This window comes from Hetaerina americana, unplaced genomic scaffold (genome assembly GCF_022747635.1).
Source record: "Hetaerina americana unplaced genomic scaffold, ioHetAmer1.1.p SCAF_1, whole genome shotgun sequence".
NCBI classification, from domain to species: Eukaryota; Metazoa; Arthropoda; class Insecta; order Odonata; family Calopterygidae; genus Hetaerina; species Hetaerina americana.
Genome location: NW_027286069.1, coordinates 66,150,535 through 66,164,480, shown reverse-complemented (window position 1 = coordinate 66,164,480; position 13,946 = coordinate 66,150,535). Strand labels below are relative to the sequence as shown.

At 37.8% G+C, this 13,946-nt stretch overlaps 1 protein-coding gene across 1 annotated transcript in view; it reads left to right on the top strand.

The window, feature by feature from the left end:
• LOC139692645 (zwei Ig domain protein zig-8-like) overlaps positions 1-13,946 on the top strand; it is a 494,186-nt gene that overhangs the window by 360,236 nt on the left and 120,004 nt on the right. Inside the window, exon 3 of the mRNA XM_071590958.1 lies at positions 6,940-7,150. Coding sequence (XP_071447059.1) covers positions 6,940-7,150 — 211 coding nt within the window. The remainder of the gene's footprint in view (positions 1-6,939; positions 7,151-13,946) is intronic.

Here is a 13,946-nt window from a genome sequence, read left to right as displayed (position 1 = left end):
ACGGGAATATGTTCGGGCAGGTAAGGCCGAATCGGGAGATGAGGTCAGCCAAATTAGTTGAGAATGGGCAGCAGACCTTATCACGTTTGGACCCACGTCAGCGCACGGCACCTTGCTACTTCAAAGCTATGATGACTATGATCCTAAGCTAAACATGATTCGTGGAATGCTCGGGGTTGTGACTCGACAGTGCCTCATTTTTCGTAATAATCATGCTTCGGTTGCGGTACCTCCCCGTTGTCACATTTGAGCGTTAATCATTCTTCAACCTCAGTTCCAAATGTTGGATTTCAGAATCCTGCGAATGTGAGCCCGGGGTTTGCACTGCCAGCATGTACCAGCATATTGCATGCTTCCGGTTCTTCCCTCGAATTAATTAGGGCATTGATTCACTCTAAAATTCCAAGGTTGGTATACGGGTACTTAAAAAAAGTAATCCGATTAGGAATATCACCGAACTCAGCGAAATTTGGTTTGTCGTTTCTTTTTTGGTGAAATCTAAGGAGTAGTGATTCAAAGAGTGTTTTCGCATTTAAAATGGGTAAATAGGTTTGTTTGTAAAAACATCAACACTGGAGAACATTTATATACAAAACTTAGTTAATTTTTTTATTGAGTTAGAGTTGTCGGAAAAAGAAGTGGGAATCACTTTAATAACATTTGCTGGAAATACAGGGTAAAATCTCAGAGAGACATAATGAAATGAATTTTATAAAAAGTAAGTATTAGATAACATATCCTAGGAGAATTCATATATATAATACTACACAGCCTTATATTATACAGCCTTATCAATAATGATCGTTATACGTACTCAACAAAACACACCGCATTATTCATCATCACAGTTCTAAAGAAACAGGTTTTTTACAGTCATACCTTTTATAACTGCTTCATTATCATTGCAACTGAAGTCATCCTAGGATCAGTAGACCACGTTGAGGTGAAAATCTGGGATTTAGAACCTACTTGTGCTCAAAGAGCTTCGCACAATGTAAACCAATCACACTGATAACCACAATTCGCTCTCTATACCTCACAGATAGCCCCTTCATTGATTCTCTTTCCATTCAACACCGACTCCTTCTCATCTAAACTTCGAGAATGTTCCGAGTCTGACAATGGTGGTGTGACAGCTAAAATATACGATGTCTTGGTGTATTTTTTATGTTTATTTTTAAAATTGGCTATAATATTTCATATATCCTTCAGTAGTGTCTTTGTGGCTGTGTTTATAGGGTTATAATATATAATACATATTTAAATATTAATAATTCACATGCAGAAAAAGAAAGACTTAAACTTTTAAGATTAATATGTGCTTAGAATTCTAGGCCCGGTTGAAGTGTAATAAAGTAATTTATCATCTATGCTATGTAAATGATCTCAAGCACTCATCAAACGACAGAAATAGCAAAATATTATGCATTTCGTTGATGTAGATATGTGTGTCACTTATGGAATGCTCGTAATCCTCTTATTACTTCTGTGTAGCATTCCAGTATTACTGCTAGATCTTCCTGGCCCAGTTTTCGGCTATACATGCCTTTTCCATTAATATCAGGCGAATTTGCCATCTTTTCTGGTTTTTTACCCAGTATAGTATTATGAGTCCAATGTTTACAATAATTACATCCTGTATCTTAGCATTGATATTTTCGTCTCTGCCGAATTGGGGACCCAATTGTGATAAAATCTTAAAAAATAACAAAATTTGATGAAACCATTCAATTACATGTACAGTGATTTATTTGAGAGAAGATGTTGCCACGTTATTGTGTGTGAATGGAGGATAACGTAACGTTTTTTTAAAATCTACATTTTTCTAATACATTATGGTAGGTTTTTAAAATAGTGTAACGTTCAAAATCTTCCGTTCTATTATATTTTATTGCTATTATTTGCCTTTGCTTTTTTACCATTAGCCATTGTTCTTTCAGTCATCTCTTTTTCATAATCACCCTACATGTTCACCTTCACTTCCATCACACCATTGTATGTAAGCTGGTTTCCTAAATAAAATAGTGCGCGACCCTCGCACGGCTTCGTATACGCTGCGGGAGCTACGAAATCGGAAGTTAAAATGACGAACAAGCAAAGGGAATTCATCTGGATCAGATAAGTGGAGAAGTGGATCGAGGAGTCGCTCGAGGGAGGGTGCACGGGTGGTAGAGGATGTAGTGGATCCGCCGGAAGGACGTGGGGGGTTGTGGGTAGCTCTACCTCGTTGTCGGTGGAGGAAAAGGGAGAATGTGGTTACAGCGGATGGCTTGGAGTATGGGAGGAGCGAGTGCTGGGGAAAGGGATGCAGTGAGAGAGAGAGAAAGAAATGGACAGAGTGAGGGAGAGCGTGGAGAGGAGTTCGACCACATGAGGTGTCGTTATGTGCCGTGTCACCGCCCCAATGAACATCCGCCAATCGGTGACTATGAAAAATATTTCTAAAACCGCCGGCGACTACATCACCTTTCTTCATTTCTATTTTTCTCTACCGCAATATATATATATATATATATATATATATATATATATATATATATATATATATATATATGCATACATGCATATGTGTGTATCAATGAGGAAAGTATCAAGCAGGAGGTTTATTTTTTCCTTTTGTGAGAGACGAGAGAAAATGTGGAATAAAAAGAGCAGAAATGTCCTTTTGTACGGCGAGAGTACGGAAAGCAAATGGGTACGCGCAGGAAAGCCGCAAAGCCTGGAGGAAATATGGATTGGACGGCCGGATATACAAACCGCCTGCAGCAATATAAAAATAAATATGTTTGCATACGTATGTATGCATATATAGACAATTTATTTATATGTAAATGTATACGTATATATATAAAAACCATAAATACAGTGATCAACCCAAAAGTCGGTTCGGTAGGTGATGGTAGAGTTCACCCAGTACTATGCCCGACGGCGTGCGAAATTCATACATCGGGGTAGGGTGGCCAGTTCCTTTCCCTGTGCCGATTATGGTTTCCCGGGAAGATCTGGTACGCGAAAAATCATATGGCTTGGGTGGAGCTGTAGGTTCCCAGAGCCCGGTAACCTGGGACCGGTCAGTAATCCAACGCTCTACCCCCTGGGCTACCGCGACCCCCCCCCCCCCCACACACACACACACACACACACATATATATATATATATATATATATATATATATATATATATATATATATATATATATATATATATATATATATATGGGTCCCATATATATATATGCATATATATTTGGGTGTGAACAACATGCATATATACACTCACACAAAAGAACAAATAAAGAAGTGGAAGGAATGCTGCGGTTTGCGGGGGGAGGGGAGATGGCACTGAATTTGGAGATTGTTTCAGTGCTCGCACAGAACTCGCACGCACACCCGTTATTTATACACTCGCAAACGCACCCAGGAGAAATTACGTCATATCACCTGTCTAACTTTGACCCACCACTTCTGCGCGTATGAATGGCGGATCGAAGAATCGAGGGAAAAAGCTGGTGGATCCATGACGGCGAATTTTTCTGCTTTCGTGTTTTTTTTATCGTGGAAAGAGCCGGAGAGAGTGTACGAGAGAGATAGCATATCCGTCCGCTATGTAACCGGGGATGATGGCTCTTCATCATCGCTTGAGAACATAGTCAGCGAATGTGTTTGTACGCGCATGTGTGTGCGTTGTGTAGAGTACAACGCCACAATCTAATCTACTTGTGGAGGCGGTGTCGATGAAGGCAATGCCTGACTCCTCCTTTACATTCCCACTCATCCCCGCCACTATGTTAAATGCCAGAGGCTACGCCACTTCCGTGGGGATTTACTGCGACCGGCTTGAGACTCCACAACTGCGGTGGAGGCAACTCCTTCCTCGGAAGGAGGAATTCCCGGTCCTCCGAATTAATTCTCACAGAGCTCCTCCCACCCTCGATTCCTTCCCTGTTTACTTTCTGAATATATCATCTCTCATTCCCCACCGCCCGCCCGTCATTTCCTGCTCGCATAATTGGCCGTCGCCTCCGAATCGTCCGCCCGCAAGCGGTTCCTTATCCGCATCTCTCTCATCCCGCGAGGCTGTCTCCCGGCAACAACTCCTCCTTGACAAATTTCCATTCCTGGGCCCTCTTCCTCTCCCTCGCATTCCTCTGCCGGCTACCTTCCTTCGCTCTCACCCACGCCCTATCCCCGTGTTCCGATTCTAAAACGCATTCCTGCGCGCATGCTGCCTGCCGCTCCCCAGTGTCGCATCCGCAGCGCATGAAATTCAACGTACACGTTATTACTTCAGTCTACAGCTAGCGATGACTTTTTGGATGTAAGATTGACAGCCAAAGAGACTTGTTTTACCCGAGTCAATTATTCTATACTTTTCGGCAAATTTTCGTTGACTGCATTGTGAAGAAATAATGATTGTTATAATAGGAGCACTTGAATATTATAGCAAAATGCTATTTTTCAAATAACGAAGCAACAGCGTTCCTACTAAAAGATCCGTATTTATGCAATAGTGTTCTGGGAAAATGCCTACTCGATAAATATAAATGTGAATTCGTACTCTGAAAGTACTTTTTCGGAGATTTTTCGAGTAACATTTTCAACAATTATAGTGTGAATACATTCGCCAGCCCTACGTTGCACATCTTCTCTCATTTTCAATTACTCTAATTCCAAGTTATTCACGATTGATTAATCACACAGAGAATAACTTGCAAACCCCATCTTCTATATATTTGACGCAATACAACTTTAATTAGTCAGTCCATCTTAACACTATGAAATCAAATACTTATTCCCTCCAAGTGAATCAGAGGAAGGAATAAATTTATGAGGAACCTTGATTGCGTCCCCCGATATATGGTCTTCCGATGTGATGCCTCTTGTGTATCATTTTATCTTTTATGAGAGTCGTATCCTGAGAATTTACACCAACGTTCATATGAAACACCACTCTCAAGTTTCGTGTTGCCTTTCACCAACGTATAAATGGCTCATTTCAACTGCAAACTCCTTTAGATATTATCAGTCCTTAATAACTTATCCACAGTTTAAGGTATCCCTGAAGTAAAATAGCCCTGAAGTTTTGCTCTTATCATTAAATACTACTTTTATTAACGCAAATACTTCTACAAACATAAAGAGTAGGAACTGTGCCGTCCTAAACGGATCAGCAGTACCTTGCACAATCTGATTATATCATCAAATCCAGCAATATTTATATATTTAAGATGTAAATATAAAGGTAGCATTATGCAAACAATTTGGCGGTCATCTTGCCGCCAATTGTTAAAATATATTATTTTATCGTATAATTAGAGTTAATTAACATCCATAAAATTTAATACTTCATAATATTGTTCGAAAAGGTTTGAAGATTTAGGGTCGGTGCTTGCGATTCTATGAATATTGCAACGTAATACTATTTCTGGTCGGTCCCAAGGGTAAAGGGATTGAGCCGATCAGAAAACCTTTATTGCCAGAATGTATAAATTCACTCAAAAGTCTATGAAGTACCACCGTTTTGCGTCCACGCACCACTGCCGGCGGGCATTCCCAGCCTCGTACGCCTTCTGAAAGGGGGCACCCGGAATGCTGCTAAGCTACCTCGTCATGGCCTGTTGTAACGCTTCCACGGAGCCGTAATTACATCCTTTTAGCACGAATGTGAGGCGGGGGAAGGGAAAAAGTCAGTAGCGACATTGTGCAGAAAATTTGGATCCTCACTTACACGCATACGCATGGTCGATGCACATCAATTTTTGGGATACCAAGTTCATCAGAAACCATGCAAAGATTTAATCTGCGATACCTGTCCAACGAAGCCATCTCTTGTTCAACATTTTCGTCCCTTTCTGAGGTCGAAGGGCGTCCAGAACGTTCGGTGCCTTCTACATCTCCTGTACCCACCCGAAAAAAATGCATTCTAAAACACCACATTTACCCATAGCATTATCGTCATACGCTGCCTTGAGAATATCATGAGTCTCTCTTCCGGTTTAGCCCAGTTTCACACAAAATTTGATAGAATAGCCCATGAACGGTTCATTACGGAGTGTTACGAGGTCACGTTATAGAGGTTCAGCAAATGAAAGATCTGTACTCCGCAATGACTCTGAGCCAACTGCCACCGGTCTCCAGCCTTTCCTTAGAATGCCCTCCCTCGAGCCCAGCTAAAGAAACTGCCCCCCTTCCAGAAAAAAAATCACTCCTACTATTGTTGAGACTGAATTTTTAATAAATGAATCATATGTATTTAGAATTGAGTATTGTTTTTCAAAAAGCAAAAAAAATTAATACGGATCAACGGCAGAAAAGTATTTTTTCACAGCTCCGCTAACGCGTGAGCTAGATTGTCTAAGCGCTAATTTTCTCTGATAATGAGACTTTATTTTAGTCTCGATTTCTAACAAAAATATTACTCTATTAAATGCTGTGGTTCAAAAAGTTTCTATTTTTATGTATTCATGGCATCACTCTGTTCCTTCAATGATTCTTAGTAGTTCATCTAACTTATTCAGCCAATACACACGCTAGAAAAAATGTAAGGACTGAAAACCAAAGTAAGAAAATCTGGTGTCGAAATATACATACATTAGGATTTTTGATAACTGATTAACATAAATACTCTTAAACAATTGAAGAATGATATTGAAAATCTTTTGCTCCTGCAAAATCATAATGGAAGAGTTTGGCTCATCGTAATGGCAAAATTCCATTGACCAGTGGCAATTTTCAAGCCGAGACCCTTGAGAAAAAGATCGTAAAACATTTGCTATCCGTTTTTATGGTGATTTTGTCTAACGCTTACCTTTATCTAACCTTAAAAATCTTCCATTTTACCAATTTGTAGAGAATTCAATTATTTTAAAGATATTTCTTTGCCCTCTAATCGAAGGTAGGAAGATGACGTGCTAAACGATTATTTTTCTTTTCCTTCAGGTTTCCTGGGTCCGACACCGAGATATTCACCTGCTGACCGTTGGCCGTTACACATACACCAGTGACCAACGTTTTCAATCAATCCACTCACCGCACACCGAAGATTGGAAGTTGCAAGTGCGATACCCGCAGCGTCGGGACTCCGGTACCTATGAATGCCAAGTGAGCACTACGCCTCCAATAGGACACTCCATGTATCTATCGGTCGTTGGTAAGTATTCCCAAAAATTGTCCTCCCTGAATTTTTGCATAGAGAGAAGCAAAAATGTATTTATACCATGAGAATATTAATACTATACTTCGATTAACCGATCTTATGCGAACAAACTGATAACTTTTGACGCATCACATTACTCCAAGTAAGACGATTATTCCAATAGTATTAATATATCGCAGGAATTCCTGGAAAATATTTGGACGAAAGGAAGAGCTGGATTATGGTCTTTAGTAAAATACCGTGTAATACTCCATTATGTTTTTAATTGGTGCATATCGATGAGTGCGTCTAAGATTCCTTCTGAATACCCATTTTTGTACTTTTGTAATTTTTTAAGCATAGTAGTTACTCTACGGTTACCTGAATGTAGTCCTTTATATTGCATTGAATAGGAAGCGATCGCAGCTCAGTTGAGTGTGAAGGATGTCAATTTATGCTAGACCCCATCATCACTGTTTAGTAAAGTTAAGAGGTGATAACGTATAACATAAAGTGAGATATATTTTGAGACGACACTTGTGTGCTTTGGTACGTGATTTTGCAAAGGATTGAGAGATAGGATTTAGTAAAATTACTTTACTTATATTAAAACTTCTATGAAAAAATCTTATGCCTTACATAATACTGTTTTTCTAAAATTATTCATATTTATCTTATTTCCTTGATAATATCGCTTTGGGCTATATATCCATTTACAGCTAAAAATAGCCGTTTATTAATCGAAATAAAGTTTACAGCGGACCACGATAATTTAAATTCACTTGAATGAGAAAATGTAATTCTACCCTTCATTAAACCTTGAAATGTGAAAACCAATTGATTCTTACCTTAGTGGAATTTGATAACAGATCAAATGGAATTGCGGGGTGGAGAAAAATAGCGTTGAAGCATGCTCTCTATTGGTTAAATTATTGTGAAAGTAAAGAATCGAATCAATAGTTACTAATTCAACCGTCTAATTTTCTTATGTGTGTGTTTGAAATATTTCTTGCGATAAAAATAGTTTTCTTGTCTGTGTGCAGTTTCTGTGATATTTTATCTTTGCCCTTCTATTGCGCTCAATATTTCAAGGTACTAAATTGCAAAGTGAATTTCTAACAGATCTTTAAGCGATTTTGTGGATTGTCGAAGACTACCATGATTATCAGTATTTTCTCCGGCGAAGCTTATTTTACCAGGTATTAAAGCAACTTATAGCATTAACATTATAGCTATGATATTTAATTTTAATCATAAAATAGATTTAAACTTTGACTTTGAACTATTAATAAAATAATTTAATGAAATGGTACAAAAACCCATCTTAGGGCTAAGGGAGGTAGATTTGCGTATGAATTTAACATTATTTCTGTTCTAAAACATTAATAAACTTTAAGCACCTTAAATTTTTAATATTTTACTTCATCGGAGGCATCATAAATGGTAACAATTGCTCTTAAAAATATGGACATAGGTTTTCACTAGCATAAATATGTTTTCTAAAGGTCATATAAACAACTGACTGAAGAAAACGATTGCAAGAAACCTTAAGTTACATGCGCGTGCACTAGAATATTTTTCGAGCAAAAAAAAAGGCGCAGAGAATTTTGTAAGCGTTTTTCGAAAATTGGTTTATTTTATCAATTGGCTTTACAACTTATAAGCCAATGGTTTCCATAAAATGTTGTACATTTCAAAATCCCTGATTTGCTATTCACTTATTAGGTTGAGAGCATGTATAATATTTTCCGGGAGCAGTACAATGCTGCATGCATACGTGCACACCCTATCCGCGCATTACTGCCCATAAAATGAACTGTGAAACGAGGCTTTCGAGATCCCTAAGTCTGTGTGACGATGATGGCTTACTGATGGTACTTCTCATTAGCTGCGAATGACGTGTTGATGAGTCGCGCATTTGAAATAATGCTTTGATGAAGATTCACTTGTTCATTATGGCAACACCGTCGCTCCTCCGCATCTGCGGAATCTCCCACTTTACTCGACACGCGAGACGCCACCGTGGTGGAGACACGTAACACGCACCATCACCCATCATCATCCGTCGTCTCCTGGCACCTCAGTCCCCTTATGCCTCTCCTCCCTGCCCTCGACCCTTCCCTCGAATCCATTCCCATCCACACTCGGGGGCATAAGTGCTTTACGCAGTGTTTCCGAGCGTTATTGAGCACATCGGTCTGGCGAAAAGTCCCACTGTCCTGAAACACCCCTTCCCACCTCCTCTCTCCCTAACCCTCGGCAGGAAAGGAAGACGAGGACGTTTCGTTCCGCGGCGCTTCCTTCGGAATGGGGATGGATGGGGGAAAGATGGCTCTCTGAAAAGCTTGTGTGAAGTTGAAAGCAGGTGGAATCAGAGAAGAGGCGTACGCTGGGGATTTTTGCTGGCACGATGGTGGATAGCGGGAGGGAGGAGAGCGGAAAGAGCTAAGAGAGACAATCCGTCTCGTAGATGGTGTGATCTGAGCAGAAGTCATTCCGAGAAGTCTAGCACTCCGGTGGAAACCACTCGAAATTCCGCACTTTTCCATCCTTTCGATACGTCTACGCATTGTTATGAAAAACGCACATCTGGAGGCGAGAATATTTTCTGACGGGGGTATAGTTTGATGGTAAAAGTGCATTGGGGTATCGGTGACAAGAACAAATAAACAAAGAGAGCATGCAACGATCCATGCAAAAAAATCCATTGCTAATGAGAAAAAACCTTCATTATGAAATATCTAATAGTTCAATAACGTCTAAAATACGTTCTTTTAACTCCTTGAAAAGCATATTTATTAGGATACACAGGCCAAAATGATGTCTTTTTCAGCGTATTTTTTATAATATTTGAAAATACTAATTTATAGTAATGACTTTCGACTATACCTTAACAAAATGAACAATTAAATGAGTAAAATCGACTTTTTCAATATCAGCTCAAAGACCGTCACAAATTATCTGAAATAAATATTTAAAAATGTGGGGCGGATTCAATCGTGACCTAATCACCCTGTCAATTGAACACAATTTTGCATTCCTTTTACTTGTATTACAACAGTCTCTATCTCTTGTAAGTAATTCCTTTTCTTTTTTCAAGAACCTCTTCAGGCACGCTATCTTTTCGGTTACTTGCACTGCATTTCAGCTTGGCGCGCGAATAGATAATTTTGCGGTCGCTAGTGAGGCTGTATTTGGTCAATATACATGCATCCGTTTTAGCAGCTTCTTTTTTTAATTCCCTCGGTTTCAACTCGCTTACTTTTGTTCTCATCTGCATCCATAGCTTATGTTTTCCGTTCTCATACAGGATGGATCTTCTAAATGTACCTACATAGTTTGTCTTAAACTTTATATGGGAACTTAATAGAATTCTAGGAGAATTTTAAACTTTAAATCGGTGGTATTTATTAAATATCCGGGAGATATTACTGGGTATGGTAGATTTGACTTAAAGATATTCTTTGATAATCCAACTAGACCCCAACTCCATGAGTTATGAGTTACGAAAATAGAAAGAACAAAACTGATTATTTAGCATTATTTTTAGCACTATCTTCCAATAGAAAAATATCGTCAATTGTGAGAAGGGAGAAGAGGAAGTAATAAGTTCTAATGAGAAAACAGGGTTATTTCACTATTATAGATAGCTTTCACTTCATCTAAATAATGCTAAAATACCTAGAAATGCATGTTGTTAGACTTCAGTTATCGTGGATAAAATCTAATTAAGAAACAGAATGAAATGCAGCATTGTCCTGGCACAGAAATAAGGAAGTCTAATTTTCAAGAAAATGTATAGAAGCTATTATTGATTTGTGATGGTTGATTCTTTCCCTCTGTTACTGTAAATTTTCTTTTAATACTTACAATTACGCACCCTCAATCCGACCCAGGAAATTTGGTTGCACTTTGTCTTTTTCACGCTCTTTTAGTCACGAAAAATTAAATGATGGGTTGCAGAAAGGGGAAAAAGATTTAGTGTTTTGTTTGAGTTTCTCTGTTAAATGTATCAAAGGATTCTTTAATTTATCCCTTATGCATAAAGCTTGCCTTTTCCAATTTATCGAGTGGAAGTGTGGCAAGGATATCCCAAACTAGATACCTTTTAATAAGACTCGATGCAGTTTTCACTTTTTGGACGTCTAGGGTATTCCATGAAGTAAGTATATGTTGTCTTTTAATCTTTTATGGCAGGCTTTTTGGTGAGCGTTTGGACAGCTTTTGGATTCCCAAAGTTTCTGAGAAGGTAGGCTAAACACCGAACGGTCATAAATCCCGTGCTATCTAAAAAGGTTAAGTTTCTTTATATGAGTGTACTCATGGCTTTTGCTAATTGAATTTGTAGTCTCTAAAAAAAATTTCAAGAAACAATATGATTCAGTTAAAATGATGGACAAGTTCAGTTATGCGAAAGTAAATGTGTTACGTAAGGGAATCTCACTGGTTAGAATGGTATAATAATGTTTTATTCGTTGAAAATTCTATATAAAGCTGAATATGAACGTACGTTTTCTTTAAGTATGTACATTTGGAACATTTTTACTTTACGTGTATTATAATAACGCTCAGTATTACAAGATATTTTTTCCAAAGTACAACTTTTAAAGTTCTCTTCTACAATTTTACATCACTCCTTGCGAGGCTTTCTTGCGATAAAAGAAATAAGAAGCCTTACCATGTTCTTGACCATCTATAGGCTAACCAAACAAAGAATATACACATCCCCTATTAGTGTACATCCAAAAACTACTTGGAAACTCATGGTTATGAAAGAAAGACATTGAGTACTGCATTAGCATAACTTTTGACTGTCTCCCGTATCATTAAAATTCAAAGATTCTCTTCACTGGGAAGGGGGGAAGGAAAATATTTGAGTTTCCACTTTAAAGGCATACTCTAGATCGTGGATTGTAGGAAATTAGGTATTTCAAGATACAATTCTGAAGCAGTATATTCACTATTGACATGGCCTTCATAAATTCACCGCATGTATTTCCTAAGATAATAATGGTAGCTCTCAGGAAGAATTAATGAAATGTAAAGGCTGAGATGTGCAAAGCTAATACATTCGCGAAGATGCTCACAATTCCAATGCAATCATTCACTCCTCCTTCACGAAACATTAAAAATGTGTAATAACTTTATTATTTATTTACCATATTTCTTTAAAAACTAGGACAAATACAATGGTTTTCCTTTCGGTTACTCTTTTAAATTTCATACAATTTATTTTCTCTCGATTCTCTTCCTCGCGTTATTGTTTTTCATGAGTGGTCATTCAATTTATACCTTATTTTCAAGAATGACATAAAATCTTTCTTTCTCCAGTGCTGTGTTGAATCCGAATATTCATTTGACCGATTAATTTGACCAACCATTCTTCTCTGACATAAAATTTTCATTGCTTTGATTTTTGTCTGCATACATTTTATAGTATTGACTTCAGTAACATACAAAGCTAGCTCCAAAGAATTGGTAAGAGGAAATAATACCTCACGTCCAAGGATTTTAAGAGGACACACAGTTTAACTTGTTCTGGTTGAATGCCCCGCTTTCTTAGGTTTTTCGGCTAAGTATGTCGTACCGCTGAAATACAATTGACCAAACAATTTTCGCTTTTTACCTGTTGAGGTATCAACTTTCCTCCGCGGTCATCTTAATTCATACCCGGAAGGAAAGTTCCTCAAGGCAATATGGTAAGGTCAATACAATGGATCAACATTATTTCAGTGTTCTCCAAAAAATAAATTATTTGATAATAACTACCACTGAATAATAATGAGATAAATTTTAAGAAAGAATATTAAGATATAACTCATTCTTTTGGAAACGTAGTTTCTAGGAAATAACTTATGCTAAATATGTTCAGTGAAAAGCATTTATGGCTAATAAGTACTTGTTCGAATCTGAGATTAGCTATCTCTCGCTGGACTCAACACCGTCTTATGTTCCGTACAATTAGGAGAACTGCTCTTTGTAAATGGATGCCATTTTTTTAAAGGAAATGCCTGTGAAAATCCGCTCGTTTGTCAGAGGAAAGTAATTGCGATACCAGAAAGGGCCTTAGATAAAGAGAGAAATCAGTAGTCTACATTTTGACTCTGCTTTCTTTGAAGTTGATGAGAGAATCGCTATGGAGAAAAACCGCCTGAATTTAAGCGAATTCTCTTGGCATAAAAAGACTCAATTCAATTCTTCTACACGTTGACGTCTCCTTTTGTTAAATGGTTATGACGACACTTGATGGCATTGCAATCTACACATTTTGCACCAAAATTTCCGATTATTTTACTGTAGAAATTTTTCATTTAAGATAAAATAAACCAAATGACAAAGAGATTGAAATGAGTAAAATGCTTAGAAATATGAGACAAAGAAGAAGTGCCCGCTAAGAGACAGTAATTATGGTGGTGGTAATTTAACTGGCTAAATGGCAGGAAAATAGCAGCAGTTTCGAGGAAGCGAGGATAATAATAGTCACCACATAATTTTTCTTCACCAAATTATCTAACAATATTGATATCATAAGCATCGCAAATATTCAAGCCCACAGGGTTATTTTGAATAAAGGCCCACTGTTTACTGCAACTATGATGTTAATTTGAAAGAGCATTGTTCTCTATGATGTGCTGTTAATCTTTTATTTATTACTGAAAAAATACAAGAATACCTCTCATTCCGCAAGACTATTTGAAATCGTTTATGGTTTTTCGTATTGGTGACGAACTTTCACTGAAATGTTTAAAGCCTAGTCATAACTACACATAATCTAATTTAAAAATTGCCCTTTCAATAAATTCCAGTTAAT